At 43.4% G+C, this 27,680-nt stretch overlaps 2 protein-coding genes and 1 pseudogene across 4 annotated transcripts in view; 1 reads left to right on the top strand and 2 right to left on the bottom strand.

Annotated features, from left to right (window-relative positions):
• The first annotated feature begins 4,061 nt into the window (after nt 1–4,061).
• LOC147417748 (acylphosphatase family) lies at nt 4,062–5,044 on the top strand. The gene is made up of 2 exons (XM_086506796.1): nt 4,062–4,269; nt 4,396–5,044. The coding sequence occupies exons 1-2, from the start codon at nt 4,099–4,101 to the stop codon at nt 4,660–4,662; spliced, it is 438 nt and encodes a 145-aa protein (XP_086362922.1). The 5' UTR covers nt 4,062–4,098; the 3' UTR covers nt 4,663–5,044.
• Nucleotides 5,045–6,879: 1,835 nt separating this feature from the next.
• LOC147417746 (ARM repeat superfamily protein) overlaps nt 6,880–27,680 on the bottom strand; it is a 43,804-nt gene continuing 23,003 nt past the window's right edge. Inside the window, exons 2-8 of one of the 3 annotated variants that reach the window (XM_086507154.1) lie at nt 10,121–10,205; nt 9,805–9,901; nt 9,633–9,696; nt 9,490–9,546; nt 9,347–9,384; nt 9,190–9,271; nt 6,880–7,513 (exon numbers count right to left, since the gene is read on the bottom strand). In XM_086507154.1, the coding sequence (XP_086363280.1) occupies nt 7,424–7,513; nt 9,190–9,271; nt 9,347–9,384; nt 9,490–9,546; nt 9,633–9,696; nt 9,805–9,901; nt 10,121–10,205 (513 nt within the window). In that variant the 3' untranslated portion in view covers nt 6,880–7,423. Of the gene's footprint in view, nt 7,514–7,537; nt 9,001–9,189; nt 9,272–9,346; nt 9,385–9,489; nt 9,547–9,632; nt 9,708–9,804; nt 9,902–10,120; nt 10,206–27,680 lie in introns of those variants that run through there. The other 2 variants (XM_086507153.1, XR_015187303.1) reach the window with 2 other exon arrangements.
• On the bottom strand, nt 12,252–26,203 carry LOC147417747 (uncharacterized; annotated as a pseudogene).

The raw sequence follows: 27,680 nt of genomic DNA, 5'->3' as shown, positions 1-27,680 counted from the left end.
AGTCCACGGCACAAAAGCCCAGATGCAACAATTTCATCACCAAAACTGAGATCATGAACTGTACATTTGTCATCCACAAATTTGACAAGTCCAAGTCTAGCAAGTGCGGATACAGACAAAAGATTCTCCTTGATCCCAGGTACATAAAGTGCATCAACAAGTGTGAAAGAAAATCCATTTGCAGCAATAAGCACAATCTTTCCAACTCCCTGAACCGAATAAGAGAGGCATTGTTGGCACAAGTGACTGAATTCCCATGAGGGACAGACTCGAGAGAGGTGAACAATTCACGATGTGAGGTAATGTGCTTTGTAGCACCACTATCAAAATACCACACATGTGAATCTGTAGCAACTAACAAGCATGCATCATGGACAGCACGATTGTAAGTGCACTCTACACTAAAAGCCCATTCTACATCAACATGAGTATCACATTCTCCTTTTACAAAAGACTCAACAATGGCTGCATTTGTAGTGGAGCCAGCATTTGCAGTGTAACCACCCTCGTTCTTCTTAGCCTCTTTGGCCTTCAACTTAGGACACTGCTTGATCAAGTGATCATTAGCTTTACAATAATGGCAACGTATCTTCTTTTTGCCCTTATCACCAGAATTTCGAGATGAATTGTTGCCAACATAAGCATTAGGAACAAAAGTTTTGCCACTCGCAGCAGAACCATAAGAAATGGTTGCATTGCTGTTACCACCCTTTCTTTGAGAAGCAATAAAAGCCTGTTCAACTGCACGTTGCCTAGTCCTGGTTTTTTTGGAAAGTGACTCTTGCAACAGCAATGTGCATACTGCATCAAACTTGACAACTTCAGGATTTCCTTGGGTTATTAGTCTCCAAGTACTAGCAAAAGTCTGGTATGAATCTGGTAAGGCATCAAGAATAGTTTGCACAAGGAAACTGTCTGAAATGACTTCACCTGCAGAAATAAGTTGCTCATTGATATCCTTGACACCAGCAAGGAAAGTGTCCATATCATCTTCCTCATGCATAATCTTCGATTCCAGCTCTTTAGCAGCAAAGCAATTTTAGCCTCATTGCGGCTTGCATAAAGACCTGCTAGAATATCCCAAGCCTATTTTGCAGATTTTGCTAAACGAATGTGAGGAACAATGGTGCGCTTCACAGACAACGCAATCAATGCATGAGCTTGCGCATCCTTTACATCCCAACGAGCTTGTTCTACCGTAGGCAAAACAACTCTAATATCAGCAATCCTTGCAGCAAGACCTGCAACATCCTCAACATCGCCTACATCATCAGAACCAGGACGTACATCAATGCCCTGCACAATATTCCAGACACCCTTTGAGACAAGAACATGTTGCATCATATAAGCCCACATAAGGTAATTGTCCCCATCCAACCTGTCCTCGGCAGCAAACATCTTAAACACATCTAAGTTGTTGTCAGCCATGGTAAATGTTGCACTGATGTGAAAACACCTAAAAGAGGAGAAACAGAGCGGAAACAACAGTGCTATATAGCACAAACCATAGAAGACTGTAAGGCACCTGTTATGCAAAAAATGACACTGATAGAAATTCTGCACAAAATGACGAAATTGCTTGTGCAAACCTGTCTGTAGTGGAAACGGAGGCCAAAATGAGCCCGAATTAAAAATCTGAGCAGATTGAGCTCTACAAGCACTCCCAAAAAATTTGTTGATTTGCGAATGCTCGCCAAAGCTCACAAAAATCGGAGAAAGTGAGCAGGCGTGTGTTGGAGTTGTTGGCGACTGAGCCCGAGAGGATGCAACTTGCTCTCATATCAATTGTTGGAATTAGGGTTGCAAGGAAACGCACACAGCTTGGAGAAGATGAAGGAAGCTCAAGGCACACAACTGAGAGTGTATTACTTAGTGTGCAATGGAAAGATAGATAGCCCTAGAGTGATGGGCGTATATACAGTGCTCGAGGGGAAAAACCTCCTAAAGACAGAAAAAATGCCCCGGCAGTCCTAGTGTGTTCACACACATCACTACCACATGTATATGGTAACAAATTCAACCCAATTAAACTCAAGCTATAAATTGCAACCTACATTGTTGCTAATCGTATCCAATTCAAACTATTGGACCCAATTGCACTCAAGAAGACATCAATTGTACCCAATTGCACTCAATTACATGAAATTCCACTACTCAATTGGGCTTATTGCTTGCAGTTCCACTCAGTGGGATCCAGATGAACTTGATTTGAATCCCTTGGACTGGCTAGAACTCAGCTACATCATTCCTAAATTGTACCCTATTGTACAATGAATTGAATACAATTTCATTGAGTTTGACCCAGTAAAATGCAATTTAGGCCCCTTTTTAACACATATACACTCAGGTAGACTTCAAATTTACCCAATTGCACTGAATTGGACACAACTGGATCCAGTTTTGCCTCAATTGCACCAAGAGTATTCACTTTCATGCATTCGAACCCCTATTTCATGCCACTCGTGGATCCTATTGAACTTCATTGAGCCCAATAGTTGGATATAGGTATTAGACCTAATTGAATACATGTAGACATCAAATGTATCTAAGAATTCTCAATTGGGATCAATTGCATGCAACTTTGGTCAATTGGACTCATTGCAATCCAATTGCACTTAGTTGGATCTCAATCTTTGACTTATTTTAGACTCTTTTTGACCCAAGTACACCCCATTTGATCTCAAGTGTACCCAAGTGAACTCATGTAGCTGAGTCATACCTCAATTGCACCAGTTGTATCCACTTTCATGCATTTGGACACAATTGTTTGAAGTCCAATCGCACCAAATTTCATGCAATTGGCCTTCAATTGGACCAACTGCACTTCATTGGACCCAATTTCATGTAACTCAGACTTTATGGACCCAATTTATATGCCATTACACTAAATTGCATCAGCAAGCAGACATCAAGTGTTCCCAAATCCACTCCATTGGGCTCAAACACATGCAATTTGGCTTGATGGGACCCAGTGAACTTGATTAAGATCGAGTTAGACTTACTAGGAACCCATTAAGTCGATTGAATCTCAATCATACCCTATTACACACTCAATTGATCACAATTCATAGATTTGTACTCACTTTGACTTATTTTGTTCCCTTTTTTACCAAATTAAAATCAACTACACCTCAATTGTACACAATTGCACTCAATCGAATACAATTGAGATTTTAATGCACCAATTGTATTCACTTTTATTCATTTGGACCCAACTTAGAACCAAGTGCACCCAAATTACATGCAATTGGACCCGATTGCACACAAGCAAGCATCAAGTATACGCAATTACCCACTTGCACTCAAAAGCAAGTGGGTGCGTTCGATTGGATCCAATTTCAATAAATTAGTCTCACCCCCGCCCCCAAGTCTCCCCTAACACTCCACCATCCCACATGGACGAGGGTCGAGGTTCCCCTCCAAGCCTCACTAATCCACTCACCTCTCGATTCCTTAACCTTCATTACTAGACATTATTCTTCTCACCATAGGGCAATGCTCCTCGCCACACTCACCGGTTCACCCTTCAAAAGGTGAGGAGCTTCTTGCATCCTCAACACCACAAGGTATGACTCAACCTATATCACAAGAACATATGTTATACAAAAAGAACATAAAAGTGTGTATATACCTTAGATAGGGTTTGCACCAAGCAGTTGGCAGCATTCTAAGCTCGGCGTCAATTGTCAGCTTTTGCAAAACGGTGTCCTCAGAAGCTAACTCTGTAGAGTTGTAGAATGTGACAAACTAGAGGAAGGAAAAGACAACTATCTACCCCCTGATACTGACGTATGCAGAATTATGCTCTAGCCTCCATGGGGATGCATTCTAGCGGACTGAAATTGTGAAATCCCAGTTAGATTTTGAGCTTACCTTTAAGAAAACCAGGAAATTTACAAAAGTTTTAGTGGAATCACCTGCAAAAGCTTCCAATATTGACCTTAAACACGGGAAAATTTCAAGTTTACCCTTATTTTCACCGGTTAGGGAAAATGTATTTTTCTAGCCCTGAACAGGTACCATTTAGTACCATTTAGTGGAGACTAATTGGCAGGTCCCATTTAACAAAAGAAACAGTCGTGCGATGTGTCGAAGGAAATGAGCTGCAACAATTTGGGTCCTCATCTTCCTCGAGCTCACTCTCCTTTGGCGCAGCACATAACCGCTAGAACCTGGTGCAGAAGAGGTCTCAAGACCCAAATAGCCATGGCCACCTTGCCTTCTACAGACTCTGCTCCTAACCCCAATCCCGTCGAGGACATCAAAACAGTAAGCGCTCATCGCCATGCCCCTTTCTTCTAGATTCTCTGTGCAACTATATTGAATGAACACATTCGATCTGAAACCCAGCTTACACACACAGCAAACGTCTCTCTTTGTTTCTCACTTGTGCAGGTGAATGTTCGCATCAAAGGCACAGTGCAGGGCGTATTCTACCGCAATTGGACAGTGGAAACAGCCCGGAAGCTTGGATTGGATGGATGGGTGCGAAACCGCCGAGATGGGTCTGTGGAGGCTGTATTTGCTGGCAAGCCCTCGGTTGTTGACAACATGGTAGAAAGCTGCAAATTGGGGCCACCTGCAGCCGTCGTAACAGGTGTGAATGTGCAGCCCATTAAGCAGGCCATATCCCCTGGTTTTGAGAAAAGACCAACTGAATGAAATGATGGAGCAATTGATAGAATCACCATTTGGCGGATATGATATGTCTGCTAAGTGGTTAAGAACCCTCGCACGTCCATGGGTGCCCTTGCAACCACACACCAGATATGTTTTATATATGAGAACGATTGTATAACGGTTATATCACCTCATATGCAGACCACCAAGTTAGTGTAAATTCCATCCATATTCAAATACTCCACATCTCTAGTGTAAATTCCATCCATATTCAAATACTTTGCATCTCTATGACGCGAAGAAATGTACCTGGGGTATCTGATCATGCTTAAGCTGTGGCAAATTGGGGTAGTGATCATATTGAGCTGGTTGCTATGATCATGCATCTTGTAGGTGAAACTTAAATACATTGTTTTCTGGTTAATGCCTTTGGGTTTTAAGAATGTGGTCTTTCAATGCTGTTTTGATGGTTAGTTTAACTTTTTAATCGATGCTTTGGCTTTTAGAACAGATTTTTTGATTGTGGATCATGTTAAACATATTGCTGCTTGATTCCATTCGAAGATTTTGAGTTGTGCGGCTTTTCAAAAGTGAAGTAAATGAGTGGATTTCAAATTTGCACCTTAGTTGTCGCTCGGTTGTCAGCTTCATTATTCGGGTGGTAATCTTTTGTGTTCTGAGGATTTTAAAATAGATGGCAAGCCAATTCTCCAATCAATCTTTAAATGTGTGGTTGAGGTTGGTGGCTGGGAAAAATCTTTTATTTAACCATAGACGATTCCTTTTTATGATTTCTCCAAGATGAAAATTTAGAAAAAAGTGAGCTAATTTTTACTAATTTTATAATAATTTCTATGAAGACAGGTGGGTTTTTTTCCTTCTCTTGCTCTTGCTCTTGCTCTAAACCAGCATTTTTAAACTTTAAAGGGGCACCCTTGAGAGTTCTTTCCATACATTGGTGCAAGCAGCATGAGAAATCCCAATTCTCTTTTTTCGGAAACATGCACCTTGGGGAACGGAATGTGGCTTGGAATTCACCCACTCTGCATTTGTATTATGTGGCTTGCAGGCACGAACGAGGAACGTCGCTTGCTGCTAGCTTCAGATGTGTTAACTGTGTCTGCTTACAGCTACCTTTGAAACTGGTGATAGTTATAATTTGGTTCGAGTGAGCAACATATTGAAAGAAAAGACTTGAGAGTTAAATTTGGATATGAGTTCAAGATGGTGTGGAAGGCACTTGCAATAAGCCATAATTGGGCGATAGTGGTAAATTGGGGGTCCACAATGTGTGAAATTTTCTGCTTTAGCCAAAAAGATACCGAGCCCAAAGAAACATGCCAATGCTCCCAAAAGAAACCTAGGAATTTCAAAATTTGTAAGTGGTATTACACTACAAAATGTGAGGAACTGCCAATTTGCCTCTCAAATTTTCACTTGTAGGTTTTGCAAGTTTTTAGAAAAAGGCTCTTTTCCAGCATTGGACCTTGCTCAAATCCACCATGTGGGTGCGTTCAAAAATAAAAATAGACAATATACCACCCATGTGAAATCAAAATACACAATAACCATAATGTGATGTGTGATCATGTTGCAAAGTTTCTGGTTGGAAAGCGACTGTATGCGGTTACTTGTCAAGCTCAATGCACTAGAGTTTCAGAATAGCTGCCAATGGAGAGGATTGTAAAGTCTCCATATTGATTTAAGAGAACACTAGAGTACCACATGTGCAAGAGCAGCCGATTGGTAAAAAGCAACAGATTATCACAAGTGTAGACATCATAGGCTATTGAAAACCTGTCACATTGACAGCCTATCCAGCCTACATTTTCCTATATAGGCATTAAAAGTTACGGTTTCAGTTGCTAGGACCACAAATACATAAGGGTCCCAAAAGAGGCCTGACTGAAATTTATAACCATGGGTTTTTCTTTTGCAGGGCTGACTGAAATTTGTACAATGTCACCAAGGTATGCAGCCCGGCCCCACATCTATATGCATCCACATCCTCCTGAACCACTAGGTTACCATTCTTAAAACCATAGAGTATGCATGCTGGTTTGTAATTTAAAACCATATTGCAAAATTATGCTGATTGTTGGGCCACTCAATAAATCAAGGTGCACCCACACCTAATTAATTACAAAGTGGTCAGATCCCAACTCATGATTACTTCTACGGGTACTTAAATTGCTCAAGCACTCTTTTATAGTCGAATGACTAAATTAACAAATAGCTTAGGATTGCTCACTGAAAACATAATCACAAACCATATCAATTGGCTTCAAGCTGTAGGACTGCTCAACTCTTGAAACAGATTAAGCAAATGAAATTGTGGTCTTGACAAGCTCTGTATGATCGGTAAACTACCTTACCAATCTAGCTCTGTTTGCAACTTCTCAATTAGAGGATGGAGACCTTCCTTTGCGCAATATCTGCGCCATTTCTTGGCATCACTATTTGACATTGTAAGAAAGGATAAGGCAACACTGAATGTCCGTAAAGGCAAGCCTTTTGTAAAGTTTCATCTTTCAACTGGGGGTTAAGTTTAAAATTACAATGCGAAAATAGCTCTGACGTTCTATTTCAGTAAGACGATGTCTTTCAAATGTTCGATGGTGTGGCAGTTTTCCAGAATGTCATTACATGCGTGGTATACAAAGTCAACCCCTTAGAGGTGGCTTCTACTTGATTTTTCCATTTTTCTTTGAAAACAAAAAGACAGCACTTTCTCAAAATTGAATCAATTTAACTGCTTTCCATTGATGTACAATCTCAACCTCATCTTTTCAAGTGAAAACCTTTACATGGAGCTAATAATCTTCTGTACTTTGCTGCACGCCTTTTCCCTTTCTTCAGGCCCGTCCAAATCCCCAATATTATCATGGTATTCCTGAAACATAACAGACCCAAAAAAAAAAAAGACAAGGCTAAGAAAAGTACAAAAATTTTGAGATATCTGCACCTCTTCTATGTCTTACGCACTACATGCTTTCTGAGGTATGATTGTGAAGATACAAGCTCTGGCATTTGAGGTAAAATATGGTGTGCTGCTAGACTGATGTCTTGCTAGAGAGAGGGAGATAGAAAGAGGCCAGAAAGCTATAGACCTTGTGCTGAATTCTAGTGGCTCCAAGCTAAGAGAGAGACACAATTGAAGGACAGAATGGCTTTTCTGAAGTTGAATATCAGTTGTGTGGTGTGTGCACGTGCTTGTGCATGTGTGTGCGTACGCACATGAGATAATCTGAGAAAAGCCCAATTTCACCCTTGCAAATTACAGACTCATGATCATCATCCACGTGACGACATAACCATCAGCTTCATCAAACATAGTATCAACTATTTACTGCCGATATACCCACTAAGTTACTAACATCATCAGTGCCTTATAGTAGTTTTAGAACTCGGTATCAATATATGCACTCAACAAAGAAAAACACACCCACACACACACACACCTTCACGCAAGCACACCCACACACTTGATAATTTGGTAACCAATATTCTACTATGATTAGACAGCCTCTCTTTCTTTTTGGACCCTCCCCAATTTTACATATATGGCATGGTGAGCAATGAAAGGCATAAGATCTGGGAGGAACTGTGGCTGGATTGATACCTTAAGTGGGCGGCCTTCTTCTACTGTGTTTCTAAATGAGCTCCCGAGGGTCACTTCTATAGAAATTTAAAGTGAGGTCAACCAAGGATTCTATACATTGTGGCCAAGATTTTTAATAAAAGTTCTCTTAAACAAGGGCCAAGTCACTTCAGTTAAATCGTCATAGAAAGTACCTGCAAAAAGTAACTAGGTTAGGCTTGCACATGTTCGCGCATCACATGATCTTGTGGTGATCTTGATGTCTCAACAAATAATGCTGCCAAAATTTGAGAGCGTGTATAACTCCAAGTGATGTCATTCCAGCAAATACGAGACCGCAACCACACGTACTACAGTGTACTAGTACTACTGCTACTACTAGCTACATGCCAACACTGGCGCATGCAACCTAAACGACTGGACAACCAACTACACTTCGGACTATCAATTTTGCAAAAAGAGCTACACATTGGTCATATCTAGTTTGGTTTTGTCTGCTCATGCAGGTTTGCGAACAGGCTCACAAAGGAGTCTGTACAAAAATCACCTCAGCTTTCCTAGTCTATGCGTTGACTCTGGCTTATAGCGGCATGGCCATGCTGGAGCCTAAGGGCACGTGGCATCCCCTCCTACTAAAGGTGAGGCTAGACAACTGTTGCCTTGCCAAGGTCATTGATCACCACCCCTTTGAAACTTCTAGCCAAATTGCTTTCATCATGCTTGTCTTCTCCTTGCCACCGTGTTGAGATAGGTCTCCTATCCCATGCTAAATTGGCTCCCTGAAACAGTCACATTTTCATTAAAGGGAGCAAAATGATTTGATTACAGGTCCTTTTATCAGCCTTGCATGCTCTATTTCATAATCTAAACCTCACAGCACATAAACCATGGAATGCTTATAAAATGTTTGCCAATGTCTAAGGGCCACAAAAACGATTTGAAGCAAACAAATGAGGCATGCAGAATACCTGAAGTATTTGAATCACATCCTTCCTCGATAGCCTTTGCTGTTTCAGAAGGAGATCTATACGATCTCTGATACCTTGATTCCTGCAAGAATTGATATAGATCAGATCAGGTCAATATGAGTAAGTTGGTGATGCCTTTGGTCTCACTTATACTTACTCTGATGCCCACGCATGAGCCAAAATGAGAGCCAAAAGCTGCAAAAAATGTCGCCATACGTCAGTTGATACCACAAAAGCCAACCACATTGGCACAAGGCAACAAACAGCAACTATTATGAAACTTCACTAGGTTATGCAAACCTGCAATGTGTAAAGCCCGGCTTCCATTTTGGCTAAATATCTGTCTTCCTCATCCATCTGAATTGAGAATGGAAAATACAACATGATTCCTGCTTCCTTAGTGTAGATAGAAAAGAGGGTTTACATCAAAAAGAATGGGCAACCTCGACATCATCCAATTCCAGGGTCTCCAGCCGCTTGGTCTCAACTTTGACGCGATTCATATACCTAACAATCGACTTGAAGACATGAACACGATTAGTAGGAATCATCTCCTTGATAAACATAGTCAATGAATTTGCTATTGAAAAACCAAATTGCTAGTTGTAGGCACACCTCATGTACAATTCCATAAGTCGATCGATCTTTTCGAACTCATTTTCTGTAAACTTGCCTATCACACGCTCTCTTCTGGAACCTCGCGTCAGCCCACCTAAAAAAGATAGCTGCCGAAGGTTCACAAGATTGTAAACAAGAAAACCCTCCGATGTTTCTTTTTTCCTTCAAGTAGCTTCAGATTTTGACTCATAAGAAAAAAAAAAAAGGGATGGCATGCAAGAACTGCAAGTTCACCTCGAGTTCTTACACAAGAACTGCAAGTTCTTCATTTTTTGACAGCTTGAAGTAGCAACAAAGATTACTTATTTCATACCTAAAAGTGAGGCAATAATAGAAACAGCATGCTCCAGAATTTCTTCTTTATCTCGGCTGCCCCCATGTTTTCCCTTTGTTGGTATCTGTAAAATATTAGAAGAAATATCACCACCAATTGCAGAATGTGAAAGAGGATAATTAAGGCAAGTATAGCAATGGTTCAGATATGTCTGATCAAATATTAATGGACAATTCATTGGGCAGATAGAAGCTTGCACCAAGTGGACCGCAGCTTGCACAGTGGGTAAAGTATGGCCCCTCAAACATGTCTAAACAAGATGCGCCCAAAATTACATAACCTTAGCGTTGACAAATAGCTGAATGTCAGGCACACCCGATAATAAATGCGACAAAAAAAATAAGATAGCACAATAAATAAACAAAGCGTCTAGCTTGGTTGTCTAGCTACTTAGTTCTTTGGTTCCACCTAAGGGTTCCTCTCTTAAGAATCTCCTTGTCTCTTAAAGAGAGGGGGACAGAAAAAGAAAGAGGTGAAGGCTGTTTAAGGGACAAATAGAGAGAAGGAAATCACACTGGGAGGGGGTCCAAGACAAACTGTCACGAGGATGTGGCAAATGTTAATTACTGTCACGAGACTAACCTTAGTTGTTGTTTTCTTTCCGATGATTTTTATTTAATTTTTGGGACCCTCGTTTTGAAGTCACAAATGGCCGGACATTGGGTGGCCAGTGTAAAACGGCCGATGGCCGAGAGTTTCACCCGCAGACTGGAAGGCCTTGTCGCCACGAGTTGGTTGGCCCGACTGGCACTAGAATCCGAGTAGTAAAAGGGTGTCTAGGCTCGGTTCAAAGTCATTTAGGCCCCCTCGCTACACTTATAAGTCGGTGGGTGCTAGGAAATTAACTCAAAAGAAGGCTGATTTTTTCCCATAAGTGACTACAAAGTGTGGGTGAGTAGTGGGTGCAGGTTTCACAGCTTTAATAGAAAGCTTGCCTTCTCTCCCCCTTTGGATACAAAAACGTGATGCCCTGCTCGAGGGCTTTTCATCTGTATCTACAGTTGTGTGGGTTCATGCGTGATTGCCGAGGCAAGAGCCTCTTGCACAGGTACTGGATTAGCTAGTTGCTAATCCCCCGCAGGTACAGGTGAATTCGGAGAGATTTCACTCGAGAAATCTCGTCCGATTCAAAGGGCAAGTAGCCCTACAAGTGCGGGAGCGCGAGGGCTTGCTACGGATACGACCGGCAATGCGAAATGGAGCTTGAAACAGTGAATTACAGCCTGCTGTGTATTTTTCCAGGTTTAGGGTTTTGGCCCTAATTGATTTTTTAATACCCCCAGGAGGTCCAGACTCCAGGGAAGCGAGGGGATTGTTGTACATGTGATCTGGTGCATTTTCGGGGCAAAAAACAGAGAATTCAGCATGCTGCAGATTCTTGCTAGGTTTGAGAAAGTGCATGTATGCGCCGGGAAAGTCATGCAATGCGTGGGGATTTTGTCTATGAAGTTTCCTAGTACAGTTATGCTGCCGAAATCGGCCAGAGGAAGTCTTTACCAGCCCAGATCATGCGGGACAGCTCACAGAAAATCACAGGTTTTATTCCCTTTTTGATAAGAATAAAGAAATACCGGAAGGGGCGCCACTCTTTGGGGCCAACAGGTTGTCGCCATCTGCTTGGAGTGCTCTAGCTTCTAGGCCATGTTTATTTGAAGTGTTAATTCCAGTTACAAGTTTTATTTGCAAAGTCTCTCTCTGTCCTAAAGTCTGAAGTAAAGTTTCGGGTGAAAGCCAAAGTCTACCACCCTACGGACTGTGGGGCAGGTGAAGAAGAATCCTACTTGGTGCCTCTTGTGATGGCGATGGAGAAGAAAGGAGGAGCGTGAAGCAGGAGCAGGCGTGGGGAGAGAGAGAGAGAGAGAGAGAGAGAGAGAGAGAGAGAGAGAGAGAGAGTAGCGTACGATTTTGGGAGAAGAGCCCGTATATTGAGTTTAGGGCTTTCTCTTTAGTATGAGTAAGTGAACTAAGGGTCCAAGGGCCATTCACATTTGGGCCCTTGGACACGAGGCTTAAAATGCCTTTATAAAGGCAACCTCCCACCTAAAGGCAATGTGCTTTGGGAGATAAAAGAATCCGCTAACTATGGTACATCAGCTGATTATACACTTACTCATCCAACCCCCATCAGCTGGCGGCAATATGCAAACCTCTCTGCTGGGAGACTCTTGGTTTGAAGATCTGCAAGATTGTCATCTGTATGCACTTTGACAAGGGTGATAGCTTTGTCTTCAAGCACACTCCTGATAAAGTGATACTTTCACCTCTGTGTGCTTTGTCTTGGCATGAAAAACAAGATTCCTTGCAAGCATAATAACACTCTGACTATCACAATGTAGCACAGGAACCTGTGACTTTATGCCAAGCTCTTCTACAAAATCAGCAATAGAAGACTTCCATCACTGGCCTTTTTGGTATACAAACAATGATCGGAATTACCTCTTCTGTGCCCCTGAGACCTCATGAATGTATCAAACTTCTGATACCATGCACCTGGAGACTGTTTCAAACCATACATGCGCTTCAAGAGTCTACAAACTTTTTTCTCTTGTCCCTTTGACACAAAACCTTCTGGCTGCATCATATAGATTATCTCAAGCAAATCACCATGCAAAAACGCTGTTTTTACATCCATTTGCTTTAATTCCATATCTTGAGAAGCAACCAGACCCAAAACAAGGCGTAATGTGGCAAGCTTCACGACAGGAGAGAAAATCTCATCAAAGTCAACACCATGCTTTTGCTTGTACCCTTTAGCAACCAAACGTGCCTTGTACTTCGAAGAAGCATCAGATGTGACCTTTGTCTTGTAAACCCATTTACATGGCAGAGCCTTATGCCCATTAGGCAAATCAACCAAATCCCATATATGGTTCTTCTCCAAAGACTGCATTTCCGAAACTAATGCTTTGAACCATTTCTTACTGTCATCACGTTGCATAGCCTCTTTATAACAAGACGGCTCACCACAATCAGTAAGCATGACTTAGTCCAAAGACGGTTCATATCTATCGGGAGGCCTTGTCACCCAAGTAGACCTATGCACCCAATGATCCATAACAGGTGGATTTTCAGCCTATAAGTCATCAAAAACAGCAGGCTGTTCAGTCGGTTGCATCACGTCAACGAGCTGCCTATAGCCATCAACCTGTTCCCCAACCTGTGGTGCATGAATGGCAACTTCTTGGGGATGATTTTCAGCACCTATTGGCTACTTTTCAGCACCATTTTCAGCATGCATTTTCTACTGAACATTGGGCCTTTTTGGCTGTCCATAAGTCACATCTTCACGAAAAACAACCCGCCACACTTCCTCGACTCTTATGGGCTGTTTATGCATGCAGTTTTTGTTGCTAAATTGGCTTTATCTTACAGAAAAATAATTCTAAATGAATTATTGGATTTATAAGTGAGAGGGTTTTCTCGCTTGGAACACCAAGGAAAAATAATTCTAAATGAATTATTGGAATTTGAAGTGAGAGGGCTTTTCTCACTGGAGACATCCGAGTACAGAGTATTCCTAGTGCGTCATTCAAAGTAATGACGGGAGCACTGAGAACGGGAATATCTGTAAGGCCACCAGGAATGGGTACTTCTAATACGTCACATCGGATGGGTGACAGGGAGAATCGGAAAGAAGTATCTGACCATCCGGGAACCGACATCTCTGATGCGTCATAGGATGGGTGACATAGAGCATCGTGAAGGAGATTGTACCGTAAGTTCGGTAGGAAAGGACTAGGTGATGGGTATTCCTGATGCGTCACAAGGTGGGTGACGGGTGCATCGAAAAGGGAATATCCATAGTCGGGAGGAAATTCCAAACTGTGTTAGAATTGTGCACAAGGAAAAAGCAAGCACTTGAATGAAGATGGGTTCAAAGGAAACTTTGAGGAAAAACATATGCTTTTTGAGAAAGCGGATTGCTTTTCGGGAAAGCAGATGCTTTCCCGCGAGGAAGTCTATGTCCGCATTGCAACTGTGCATGTGATTGCATCCAGGGACGCCTGGGAAGTGCTGTGAAAGCATTGTTTTTAACTTATAAGGTTTTATTGAGTTTTTGGGCAGGTTCAGACTATTTTTAAAATACGCTGGCCGCCCACTTAATAAGTGGGCAGCCATCTGATAAATAAGGCAACAGATCAGCCAGTCTTTTCTCTCTCTCTTTTTCTGGCAGAACAAAAAAAAAAAGGCCGCGATCTCTACGCGAGCAGCTATTCGTGCCCGTGGCTAGGAGCTATAAAAGCATCACATGCCCTCACTCAAAGGGGAGGACCAATCTTTGCAAGGAGGAGATGCTGCTGCAGATTTCAGCCGTAAAGAAGACGTTGCCGGTGATGCCCATGGCTGCCCCAAGTGTACCCGATGTCGCCAAGACCCAGTGCGCGAGTTCCCTCGCGAAGAAGTGCCTACGAAGCGTGTTTCCATCGCGACAAGTTGCTGTTTTTCTCTGTTTTCAGCCCATAAACGTCGTAGACGGGGCTGATTTACGAGAAGGAATCCGAGAACACACCTCTTTTGTGTGTAGGATTGGAAGAGAGGATTTTCTATGGAGAGATCTCTTCCGACGAATTGCTTTTCGAGAACGGAGTTGCGTTTCGAGCGTCGAGACTTTGAAGGTAACGATTTTCATGTTATGAACTGTGAGTATTTGTTTGCAGGTGTACTTCCTCTTAGTGAGGGAGTAGGAGCAAAGGAAGGTATGAGCCTCTGCAGGAGAAAAGCGCTCTGAGGAACTAGAGCCAGATCAGCCCAAGGGTTTCGTACCCGAGTTTGGGAAGTAGATCCACGGATCGGAGTTAGGTAGTCTCTCAAGTTGTGATCCGGAAGTTGGGATTCCCAAGTAAGGACTTCGTGTCCGGGAAAGCAGAGTTGTTCTGCGGGAAGAGGACTCTGGAAAGAGAGTTGGAAAAGAGTTGCAGGGATGCCATGCCCTGAGTCTGGAAGGTGAGATCCAGAGGCGAGAACCTTGATTCTCGAGGAATTGGAATAAAGAACGGAAGTTCCTTGGAATAGGGTTTTGCCCTAGGAATCGGAAGTGGAGGCTTTCGGGAACCATCAAGTCTTATTCTAGAACGAACGTGATAATACGTTCGGTTCAAGTGCTTGTATAGACTTCTCCTCAGTAATAAAGATACTATTACGGGGGGGGACCAGCCCATCTTCTGGTTCCCAGTACTGTGTCGATCTTCTCACTCTCTATCTCTCTCTCTATCTATTTCTCTCTTTATCCTCTGGCTTCAGTAATAAGTGATAAAATCTATTTATCCGAATGTATTTTATATTGTTATGCGCTCTTGTTTGTGACAGTGGTATCAGAGCATAGTCTCCTCTCTTTTTCTGTAAAGGAGGACGACTCTGGGAAGATACGTGAAGAAGCCATGACAAGCCAAGAGAGAAGTAAGCAGGTGGAACCCTAAGCCCTGTAGGAAAAGCTCGCAGAGTTGGAATTTTTTTTTTTTTCTCTCTGCAAGAAGTCGACACAAAACTTTGGATTCTCTGAGAAGGCGACAAGAGCACGATGCTCAAGAAACTAGAGAACCCAAGGAGCGGAATGCTCGAGATCCTTCAGAATCCAGAAAATATCCATGAACATCAATCCAGAACCATAGCCAAGAAATCCCGTCATTCTGCGAAGGATATGAAGAAGGTCTTTAGACCTTGGAACACTCCGGTCAAGTTTCATACTTTTGACAGAAGGGAAGATGTTCCGAAAGCTACCGCTTTCATTTGACAGTTTGAAGTTGCCTTTGCAAACGGCAATTTCTGAAAAGCGTCGAAGGTGAGGCATGTGACCAAACACCTCAAGGGGAATTGCAAGTACTTGGTGGTATACCAAAGCTCTGCAAGGAACTTACAATAACAATTCAAGGCTGAATTTTCCGGCAAATTTTTTTCCTCTACACTTTAATGAAGGCATTCAAGAAGATTGGGATTGGTTTGCTCAATAGGAACATGAGCGAGTCAAAGCAAGTAGGGGTTCACTCTTGCCAAGGTTTTGCTCTAAGATTGAGCCAAGGGATCGTCAGGTTGAGCGTCTTCGCTCTAAGGATCTTACGAAGGGAAGGTAATTTCCTAGGCTCACTGAAACTTATGTACTACTTTGGGTACATGGATAACACACGAAGATGCAGACCTATGCCAAGGAACTGGATGAGAATTTGTTATACTCTCTTGAGCGCCTTTTTATGCGCAAGGATATTTCGACACGACAATCTCTATTTGAGGTGTGTTCGGTAGAAGGAATTTGAGTTTCTCTACGGAGACGAGGTTTTCTGATGGTCGTTGCTCATTGAGTACGTTATGTGCCTTTACCATTACAGTAGCAACTTTTGGTTGCAATATATGTCTCTCCATGAGCAGGTCAAGTAGCATTTACGCGCTGCTAGAATAAATTCGAACTATTATGTTCGTAAGAATATAGTTCGCCAACCGTTTCAAAATGGTAAGAATTACATATGGGAGAACATCCCTGAGAATCAAAGAGGGTTCGCTCTACCGTGAACCGGGTTTGAACGTACGTTCAGAAAATGCTATGGCTAGAATCCTATCTGCCTGAGATTCTGCAAGGCGTCATTGATGCTTGCAAGGAGGAAAAGATTGGAAGGAAGTGCCGCCGTGCACAAGGAATCTTCGGATTGGAACCGTCCGCCTACGTTGAGCGACGGCCCGGAACACAGAACCTTCTTTAAGGTGATCGCAAACTTTGTTTGTGAAAGAAAGACATCGAGCTTAATGCTCTATGATTTGGGCATTCCCTTGTGGGAGGACACAAGAGGTTTAATATCCTCAGGACTAATAGCGCAAGGTTATGTGCAAGGACAAAGACCTAGATTGATTTCTAGGAGGATTATTCTTCTCGTAATTGAGAAGGTGGAATTGAGTAACAGATTCTCGGATGAGGAAACTTCCGATCTGTTGGAAAGACGCGAATGACGAGTTCTTACATGGCTCGTAAGTTTGATGATTGGTGAAGGATATCCTCGAGGTACTAGAGGAATGACATGAACCGGTAAGGTAAGTATTGAATCATTGAATTTTTGAATTTCTATTTAATTTAATTTTTAAGTTCTCTTTTGAGAAAGGACTAGCTCAACTCACCATTGAGCAAGATTTGGAATCTTTCCGGTTTCTCCCCGGCAGTTCAGTTGGATCTCTACAGTTGAGGACAACTATTTATAAGTGACAGGAAATTGGCTTTATCTTACAGAAAAATAATTCTAAATGAATTATTGGATTTATAAGTGAGAGGGTTTTCTCGCTTGGAACACCAAGGAAAAACAATTCTAAATGAATTATTGGAATTTGAAGTGAGAGGGCTTTTCTCACTGGAGACATCCGAGTACAGAGTATTCCTAGTGCGTCATTCAAAGTAATGACGGGAGCACTGAGAACGGGAATATCTGTAAGGCCACCAGGAACGGGTACTTCTGATGCGTCACATCGGATGGGTGACAGGGAGCATCGAAAAGAAGTATCCGACCATCCGGGAACCGACATCTCTGATACGTCATAGGATGGGTGACATAGAGCATCATGAAGGAGATTGTACCGTAAGTTCGGTAGGAAAGGACTAGGTGATGGGTATTCCTGATGCGTCACAAGGTGGGTGACGGGTGCATCGGAAAGGGAATATCCATAGTCGGGAGGAAATTCCAAACTATGTTAGAATTGTGCACAAGGAAAAAGCAAGCACTTGAATGAAGATGGGTTCAAAGGAAACTTTGAGGAAAAACATATGCTTTTTGAGAAAGCGGATTGCTTTTCGGGAAAGCAGATGCTTTCCCGTGAGGAAGTCTATGTCTGCATTGCAACTGTGCATGTGATTGCATCCAAGGACGCCTGGGAAGTGCTGTGAAAGCATTGTTTTTAACTTATAAGGTTTTATTGAGTTTTTGGGCAGGTTCAGACTATTTTTAAAATACGCTAGCCGCCCACTTAATAAGTGGGCAGCCATCTGATAAATAAGGCAACAGATCAGCCAGCGTTTTCTCTCTCTCTTTTCTGGCAGAACAAAAAAAAAAAGGCCGCGATCTCTACGCGAGCAGCTATTCGTGCCCGTGGCTAGGAGCTATAAAAGCATCACATGCCCTCGCTCAGAGGGGAGGACCAATCTTTGCAAGGAGGAGATGCTGCTGCAGATTTCAGCCGTAAAGAAGACGTTGCCAGTGATGCCCATGGCTGCCCCAAGTGTACCAAATGTCGCCAAGACCCAGTGCGCGAGTTCCCTCGCGAAGAAGTGCCTACGAAGCGTGTTTCCATCGCGACAAGTTGCTGTTTTTCTCTGTTTTCAGCCCATAAACGTCGTAGACGGGGCTGATTTACGAGAAGGAATCCGAGAACACACCTCTTTTGTGTGTAGGATTGGAAGAGAGGATTTTCTATGGAGAGATCTCTTCCGACGAATTGCTTTTCGAGAACGGAGTTGCGTTTCGAGCGTCGAGACTTTGAAGGTAACGATTTTCATGTTATGAACTGTGAGTATTTGTTTGCAGGTGTACTTCCTCTTAGTGAGGGAGTAGGAGCAGAGGAAGGTATGAGCCTCTGCAGGAGAAAAGCGCTCTGAGGAACTAGAGCCAGATCAGCCCAAGGGTTTCGTACCCGAGTTTGGGAAGTAGATCCACGGATCGGAGTTAGGTAGTCTCTCAAGTTGTGATCCGGAAGTTGGGATTCCCAAGTAAGGACTTCGTGTCCAGGAAAGCAGAGTTGTTCTGCGGGGAGAGGACTCTGGAAAGAGAGTTGGAAAAGAGTTGCAGGGATGCCATGCCCTGAGTCTGGAAGGTGAGATCCAGAGGCGAGAACCTTGATTCTCGAGGAATTGGAATAAGGAACGGAAGTTCCTTGGAATAGGGTTTTGCCCTAGGAATCGGAAGCGGAGGCTTTCGGGAACCATCAAGTCTTATTCTAGAACGAACGTGGTAATACGTTCGGTTCAAGTGCTTGTATAGACTTCTCCTCAGTAATAAAGATACTATTACGGGGGGGGACCAGCCCATCTTCTGGTCCCCAGTACTCTGTCGATCTTCTCACTCTCTATCTCTCTCTCTATCTATTTCTCTCTATATCCTCTAGCTTCAGTAATAAGTAATAAAATCTATTTATCCAAATGTATTTTATATTGTTATGTGCTCTCGTTTGTGACAGTGTTCATTGAAGATGACATCATTGCTGCGTATGATTTTCTGCAATGTGGGATCCCATAATCTTTACTCCATTTCACCATCCTCACTGTATCCTAGGAAAATACATTTACTAGACTTGGGTTCAAGTTTGGTGCGCAGTTCACTCCGGATGTGAATATAGGCCTCGCAACCAAACACTCGCAAATGTGCATATGAGGGTGGCTTGCCGGACCACACCCCCTCAGGCACCTATCCACCCAAAGTCTTACTCGGTGAGCGATTTATCAAGTGAATAGCTGTTTGCACAGCTTCTGCCCAAAAACCATGATGTAATGCAGCATGTGACAACATACTCCGAACTTTCTCCTCGATAGTCCGGTTTAACCTCTCTGCAACTCCATTTTGGGAGGGATTAAAAGGAGCAGTGAGCTCTCTTTTAATGCCTTTAGCAGCACAAAAGTCAATAAATGCTTTTGATACATACTCTCCACCATTATCTGAGCGCAAAGACTTAAGCTTCTTGCCAATATGATTCTCAACAAACGCAAGAAACTTCTTAAAAGTATCCAAAACATCACTTTTAGCACGTATTGGATACACCCACACCTTACGTGTGGCATCATCCATAAACGAGACAAAATACTTCTTTTCCCCTAAGGACAACTAGGGCATTTCACATACATCTAAATGGATTAAGTCTAACCTGTCAGACTTTAAAGAAAGAGATCTCTTGTTGTCAAGTGACACATCCAACCCTATGTGTCCGTGGACAAGCTACAGTATGAACAGGGTTTAGTTCAGTCAAGTCAGTCTAGAATATGAAGTGATCTGGCACTTTTGTGAGTCTGTTCGCAAACCGTGCATGTCCAGACACTTAGATTAGATGCATATCCTCTGGTTGCACACAGCATGACCATCAAATTTCTATCAGAACCCATCAGTAGCATTTTAACAGTGCATAGACCTATTTTCCCTATTTTTGACATTTTTCACTTATTATTTTAAGTGACTTTTATTGGGAACTAGGTAGGGCAATTTTGCTAAGTTTGTATATATAGAAACCTAGCGCTAGCACTTTCTGGCAGAAGAGGCAGCACGAGCGCTTGCTCACAGGCAACTTCTCAGCAGGACCCCAAGTTTCTCTAGCGTTTTTGCATCACAGCAGAAGAGCTAGCGTTTTTGGACAAGAACCCAAATCAGCCAGCGTTTTTGCATCTGCATCAGCCTGGCGACAACAAAGGACAAATCAGCACTAGCGTTAGTGGTTTGCACCGGCAGATCCACAGCGTGTTTGCAGCAAGACTCATTTTCAGCCCTGACGTTTTTGGTTTGCAAATCAACCTTAGCGTTTTCGCAATCTTGGTGACGGAATCAGCCCTAGACTCAGCGTTTTCAGTTTTTAGCAGTCGGTTTCCGCAGTAGAACCCCCGAACCTCGCAGATCTCACCTTCCCGCAGCAGATCCTCGTTGCACGATCAAATCCCGCGAAGTTTACAGTTTCAAACCGGAAAACGCAGATTTCAGCATCTGCGTTTTCAGTGCGTCGTCGTCGTACCGTCGTCACCGACATAGAGTCAGAATTCAGCAGATAAAGATTTGCAGATTTCAATCATTAGCGTTTTCAGATTTCAACCCGTCTTGTCGTCGTCGACATCGTCAGCAAGTCCAAGCATTATAGAGATTTGTGCAATCATAAGTAGACTGCTCTCGCCATAGAGAGTGGGGCCTTCGGAGGAGGGTTTGACAACATTCTGGTGTCGTATTCTCTTCTCTCTCTATCTTCAATCTCATGTACCTTCATTCACAGTGTTCACCACTTTGTTTGTGTCCATTGCACTCTCTCACTAAAGGAACGGAAGGCTCTCCCTTCCGTAAGTAAAAGGAACCCTTGAGCACAGTTTGAAGCACTCATCTTGAGCAAAGTTCAACATTCATTCCACTGCACCTTACATTGGTATCAGAGCTTTGGCAGTGTTCTGTATCACTCAAGGAAAGAACCAGAAGAATTGTTTTTTGCTTGTTGCGGTCGCACGTAACCCAAGTTCTCTTGGGCGTGTCGATTCCTGATCGTGTTTTTGAAAAGTGACAGGAAACCCAAGAAAGAAGGGCTTGTCCAGCCTTCCCTTGTGCCTCTTTTCACTCATTGAGAGCGGACCGTGCACTTCGCGGCCGGCCAATCGATGTGAGGTGGGAAAAAGCAACCTTGGAGTGAGCGCAAGGCCGCCAAGGGGTGCACCCGCGGAAAAGAGCAGAACTTGGGTGAAGAGAAGATCCTTCTCTAACACAGATTGCAAGCGAAAAGAAGAACCTCAAGAACCCAAGAACCTCAAGACCCTCAAGAACCCAAGACCCACAAGAACCCAAAGTTCCTCGTGAACTTAAGAACCCAAGACCACAAGAACCAACGACTTCAGAATGGTCATCACCCAAAGCGGAATGGATACTTCGCATGGAGGTGGTGAGCATGAAAGTGGCGAAGAAGAATTTCCCCACCAGGAGGTTTTTCCGACCTTCCCCCTTCCCCATCTACGCCAAGGATTGCACTAACTCCTATGGAGGAGTTGGAGCAGATATTTATGGACAGGAAGTTAGAACGCGAAGCAAGAAAAGCAAAAAGAATGGCAGAATTTGATCGTGAATGCAAAGAAAGAAAAGCAGAAATGGATCGCAGACATGCAGAAAGAAAAGTAGAAAGAAAAATAGTCATAGAGCGTGAGCGTGAGCAAGCGCGACACATGCAAGAGTTGTTGCGACTCTTTTCTAATGTGCAAGCGCAGATTGCAAAGGATCAGGAGAAGGAGACTCTCTTAGTCTCTTCTTTTCCAAAGCACGACACACATGATTTGCATGATAATGATCAGCATGATGAATTGCATGATAATGATTGGCATGATGATAAGCATGATGAATTGAATGACAATGACAAGCATGATGATTTGCATGATGATCACCACGTGATTTCTCACAAGCATGATGATTTACATGAAGAAGATGTGATTGTTCACAAGAATGATGAGTTAGTTGATGCTTTTTCTAGTGAAGCTAACCTCATTCCAGATTCGATCGATCACGAAGAATCGATCTTGGCTTTCGAGTGGAGGTCCACAACAACCCCCCAGGCAGATTCGATCAAACACAACGAACCGATCTTGGCTCTCGAGCCTAGGTTCAAAGGACCCCCACAGGAAGTACTATGTGTTCGAATGATTAGTCAGCACGCATTGTACGAGTGTTTCGTTCGTGATCGTTTCCTATATTTTAGTCAGCGTCCTAATGTGATCCCTTTTCCTAGGCATGACATATTGTACGTTGCGCACGTTTCACTCATGAATGGGCACGAAATTATGCGGATTATTCATGAAAAGCTGAAATGTGTGCATTCAAGGAAGTCACAATCCATGTCTCTTCCTTGGCATGACACAGTCATAGAAAGAGCACAAGAAGGATTGAGCATCAAGCATCGGCATTTCCATTATGATTTGCCACAGTTGATTGATTTAGATCAGAAAGAAAAGATTCGATCTCACTATTTGTATGTGTTTGATGAACGGTTTGGCACTCTGTCTCTATGTTCATCTATGTTGCATGCACAGTTTTTCGAAAGAATAGAATTTTTCCAGTCACTTTACATGGAATGGGTATGTTCATGTTTTTGTGTTGGAAGTGGTTTCAAGAATTTTCAACCTCGGAGATTCTTGAAGAAGGTAGACGCATGACTCTAGACGAAGTTGAAGCATTGAAGGAGCCACATAAGACTTTGTGTCGCTTTCGGAGCGGCCCAAAGAAGCAAGCGTTGCAGACAGTTCAAGTATCGCACGACCCACACCTCAGAGTGGGCCGGCGAAGAGTCCTTTCGAGCATTCCGAATGTTGTCGACGATCTCCCTCGACGCCATACAGTTCGGTACCAGTACCTCACTTTGAAAAGGAGGGCATGTCACGTGACACATCCAACCCTATGTGTCCGTGGACAAGCTATAGCATGAATAGGGTTCAATTCAGTCAAGTCAGTCTAGAATAGCAAGTGATCTGGCACTTTTGTGAGTCTATTCGCAGACCGTGCATGTCCAGACACTTAGATTAGATGCATATCCTCTGGTTGCACACAGCATGACCATCAGATTTCCATCATAACCCATCAGTAGCATTTTTACAGTTCATAGACCTATTTTCCCTATTTTTGACATTTTTCACTTACTATTTTTAAGTGACTTTTGTTGGGAACTAGGTAGGGCAATATTGCTAAGTTTGTATATATAGAAACCTAGCGCTAGCACTTTCTGGCAGAAGAGGCAGCACGAGCGCTTGCTCACAGGCAACTTCTCAGCAGGACCCCACGTTTCTCTAGTGTTTTTGCATCACAGCAGAAGAGCTAGTGTTTTTGGACAAGACCCTAGATCAGCTAGCGTTTTTGCATCTGCATCAGCTTGGCGATAGCAAAGGACAGATCAGCACTAGAGTTAGTGGTTTGCACCGGTAGATCCACAGCGTGTTTGCAGCAGGACCCATCTTCAGCCCTAGCGTTCTTGGTTTGCAGATCAACCTCAGCGTTTTTGCACATCTTCGCGACGGAATCAGCCCTAGACTCAGCGTTTTCAGTTTTCAGCAGTTAGTGTCCGCAGTAGAACCCCCGAACCTCACAGATCTCACCTTCCCGCAACAGATCCTCGTTGCACGGTCAGATCCCGCGAAGTTTACAGTTTCAGCCCGGAGAACGCAAATTTCAGCATCTGCGTTTTCAGCGCGTCATCGTCGTACCGTCGTCATCGACATAAGAGTCAGAATTCAGCAGATAAGATTTGCAGATTTCAATCATTAGCGTTTTCAGATTTCAGCCCGTCTCATCGTCGACATCGTCGGCAAGTCCAAGCATTGTAGAGATTTGTGCAATCATAAGTAGACCGCTCTCGCCATAGAGAGTGGGGCCTTCGGAGGAGGGTTTGACAACATTCTGGTGTCGTATTCTCTTCTCTCTCTATCTCTCAGTCTCATGTACCTTCATTCACAGTGTTCACCACTTTGTTTGTGTCCATCGCACTCTCTCACTAAAGGAACACAAAGCTCTCCCTTCCGTAAGTAAAAGGAACCCTTGAGCACAGTTCGGAGCACTCATCTTGAGCAAAGTTCAACATTCACTTCCGCTGCACCTTACACTTGTGCAGTGTTTGAGTGTGCTTACCATAAATACAGTGCTCACAAGAAAAATCAGCATACCTCAAACACGGCAAATAACCACAACGAGACAGAGTTTCCATTCCTCTTTTACTCATGTGTCCCAACCAAAAATGCCACAAAGAAACACCCGGCTGCTCGGTTATGGCGACAACATGGTCACACACACTGGATACGTACAAAGGATATAAGGTGTCCGCTTTGTAGCCCTTGGCTACAATCCGTGACCCTTTACATATCTTCCACTTGCTATCACCAAAAGTGGTGTGATAGCCTGCATCATCCAGCTGCCCTGAACTGATCAAACTCTTCTTGAGTTGTGGAACATGATGCACTTTATGCAAAACAAAGGTCATACCATCTGCAAAAGAGAACTGCACACTGCCAATTCCAGCTATATTACATGCATAATTATCCCCCAAATAGACAGTGCCCTGCACCTCACCTGTGTACTGAAAAAACCAATCCCTGTGAGGTGTCACATGAAAAGAGGCACCTGAATCAAGGATCCAAGTATGCATGTCCTAAGTATGCATGTCCTCACTAGAACCCATAGCCAAGGTATGTGCATCAAAAGAAGAGGCATTGAGTACATCATTGCTGCTGTCACTCTCACAGCTACTTGCAACGTTTATTTCCTAAATCAAAACATTGCTCTTCTTTGCATTTCCCTTGTTCTTTGCATCTGTTTCAGCACCTTTCTTTTTCTCTTTCTTCTACTCGAAACATTCGCGTTTATAATGCCCTTTCTTACCGCAATGGTGGCACTCAACATCTTTCTTGCGAGATTTGTTGTGTGCCTTGCCCTTATGGTCAAACTTCTCCCTCCGCTGGGACCTGCCCCTCAAGTGCAATGCATTAGAAGAACCCCCAGTGGTGTTCTTCCTGTTCATCTCTTCCATGAGGAGAGAACTCTCTACACATCCATATATGTAAGTGTTGCACTCGAGCTACTGAGAGCTGTCCGGAAAATATCCCAACTCTCGGGCAATGTGCATAGCAGAAAAGTAGCTTTGAACTCGTCATCAATCTTAAATTTCAGACTTGAGAGTTGGCTGAAAATTGAGTTGAACTCATTGAGGTGCACCGACATTTGCATGCCCTCCTTCATATGGAGATCCATAAGCTTCTTAAGCCAGTAAACCTTACTAGCCGCACTCTGCTGTGCATACAAATCATCCAATCTCTTCCGCATGTCCCAAGCTGACTTTTCGTTCTCAACATTGAACAGTAAGCTGTCAGACACTAAACGCATAATCGTGGAACAAGCTAACTCGTCCACTTCCTCCCATTCCTCATCCGACATGTCAATAGGTTTATGTCCCTGCACTTTAATCGGTTTTGCCTGTTTCTTTTGCAGCATCACATTATAACATTGCTTCTTCCATATCACAAAGTTATGGGCCCCTTCAAGCTTCCGAATGTACAAAAGATTGCCACTTTCACTGCTTGAAGCCATCCCAAGTGAGTGCAAATGCTAAAACCCTGATTTGGCGACTTAAACACACCCAAATGTGCGCAAATAGGGCAAAAACAGCCTGCTGTACCAGAAAAACAGCAACCGATTTTCACTCAAAATCAGTCCACAATGGCTTACATTCACTGCCAAACCCTTACCAAAGGTTTCCACAAGGTGTAATACATCTATTGCTTGCTGAAATTCACTGTTTTAGGGCAAAATGCAGACCTGTAAACACCTGTTTTGCTGAATTTTCAGACTGGTACTAGTGGAAACGCCTGTAAGAATGACCTGTGAGGCTCGCCGTGCTGAATTTGTGTCGAATTGACGTCGAATTTGGTCAATTTCAGCAAAAACTGACTGTTGTTCGCCAATTTTCAAAACCCTAATTTTACGGAAATGGTCACCATGGGTCTCTTCTACACGATGAGGAGACTCCTTCGCGACAAGTTTGAGGCAAATTGGCAGAAATCCCTGGCGCAGCGAGCAAAATCAAAATTCTGATATGTGCTCGCAAGATGGCTCTTCTGGGAAACCCTAGGCTCTGATACCACGTGTGGGGAGGTGAAAAAGAAGCCTACTTGGTGCCTCTTGTGATGGCGATGGAGAAGAAGGGAGGAGCGTGAAGCAGGAGCACGTGTGGAGAGAGAGAGAGAGAGAGAGAGAGAGAGAGAGAGAGAGAGAGTAGCGTACGATTTTGGGAGAAGAGCCCATATATTGAGTTTGGGGCTTTCTCTTTATTATGAGTAAGTGACATAAGGGTCCAAGGGGCATTCACATTTGGGCCCTTGGACTCAAGGCTTAAAATGCCTTTATAAACATTATTCCCTAACACGGGCCGGTTTCATGGTTCCGTCACCAGGACAGAATCACTTTTTCCTCAAGAAGTGAGCCTTGGTTGGTTTTTGGTGACGACACAGAGTATAGGAAAGCAGGATTACACTATGGCCGACAAAGGGAAAGGCCTTTTAGAGTCCATATGTTGCATTAAATGGACAAGGAACCAGTTTCCAGGCAATGCATCAAGTTTTTCCACCACCCATGGTACATCTTGGGTATTTCGGGGGTGGATCTGTGTTTCAAAATATAGCTGGTTATGCGCCTGGAAACCCGCAATATATGCCAGGAACAGTGTTGGGGGGTATGCAAGGCATGATGCCGAACCCCATGTATGGTAATACCGCATGCAGCAAGGCTTTCAAAGCAATCAGGGCGAGTTTGCGGTGCCACAAGGCAATTTTGGCATGGCTGGTTTTTATGGACAGCAGCCAGATATGGCACTTACGACGCAAAATGTCAATGGCCAAGGAATGCCGATGATCCCTATTACAATGCCCATGTTGCAGACAATTCCGTATGACAATTTGGGGGCACTAGAAAAGCCAAAAGCCTACAAAGAAGGTGGTGCAACTGTAAAGTTTGACACTTTCAATAGCTTTGAGGAGAAGGCAACTTTCCTCCAACAGTTTGATACAGCTTATGCAACGGGAAATTTTACAGAGGCCTCTGAGGTCAAGAAAGCTGCCACTTTCTTGAAAGGCAATGTGCTTACATGGTGGACGACACTGTTGATGCAAGGACACGCACCCGCCACATGGATATACTTCAAGCAAATGTTTGCATCTGCATGGCTGTCAAATGAATTTGAAGCCGGTGTCATGACGGATTGGCACCAACTCACTGCGGCTACTTGCAAGAGCCTATAGGAGTACAATCGGAGGTTTTGTAAAGCGTTGCTCTCAGTAACCTCCTACAGGTTTGTGCCACTAACAGAGCACATTGAGAAGCAT

Source organism: Adiantum capillus-veneris, chromosome 30 (assembly GCF_014529385.1).
Source record: "Adiantum capillus-veneris isolate H3 chromosome 30, ASM1452938v2, whole genome shotgun sequence".
Lineage (NCBI taxonomy): Eukaryota > Viridiplantae > Streptophyta > Polypodiopsida > Polypodiales > Pteridaceae > Adiantum > Adiantum capillus-veneris.
The sequence above is the reverse complement of the archived record's forward strand: the minus strand, read 5'-3'. Positions and strand labels throughout refer to the sequence as shown.

Bases quoted from the DNA above. Each gene is read 5' to 3' on its own strand.
- LOC147417748 (XM_086506796.1), top strand. From the start codon at position 4,099: ATGAGCTGCAACAATTTGGGTCCTCATCTTCCTCGAGCTCACTCTCCT. The intron at 4,270-4,395 runs GTAAGCGCTCAT...TCACTTGTGCAG, and splicing joins CCGTCGAGGACATCAAAACA to GTGAATGTTCGCATCAAAGG.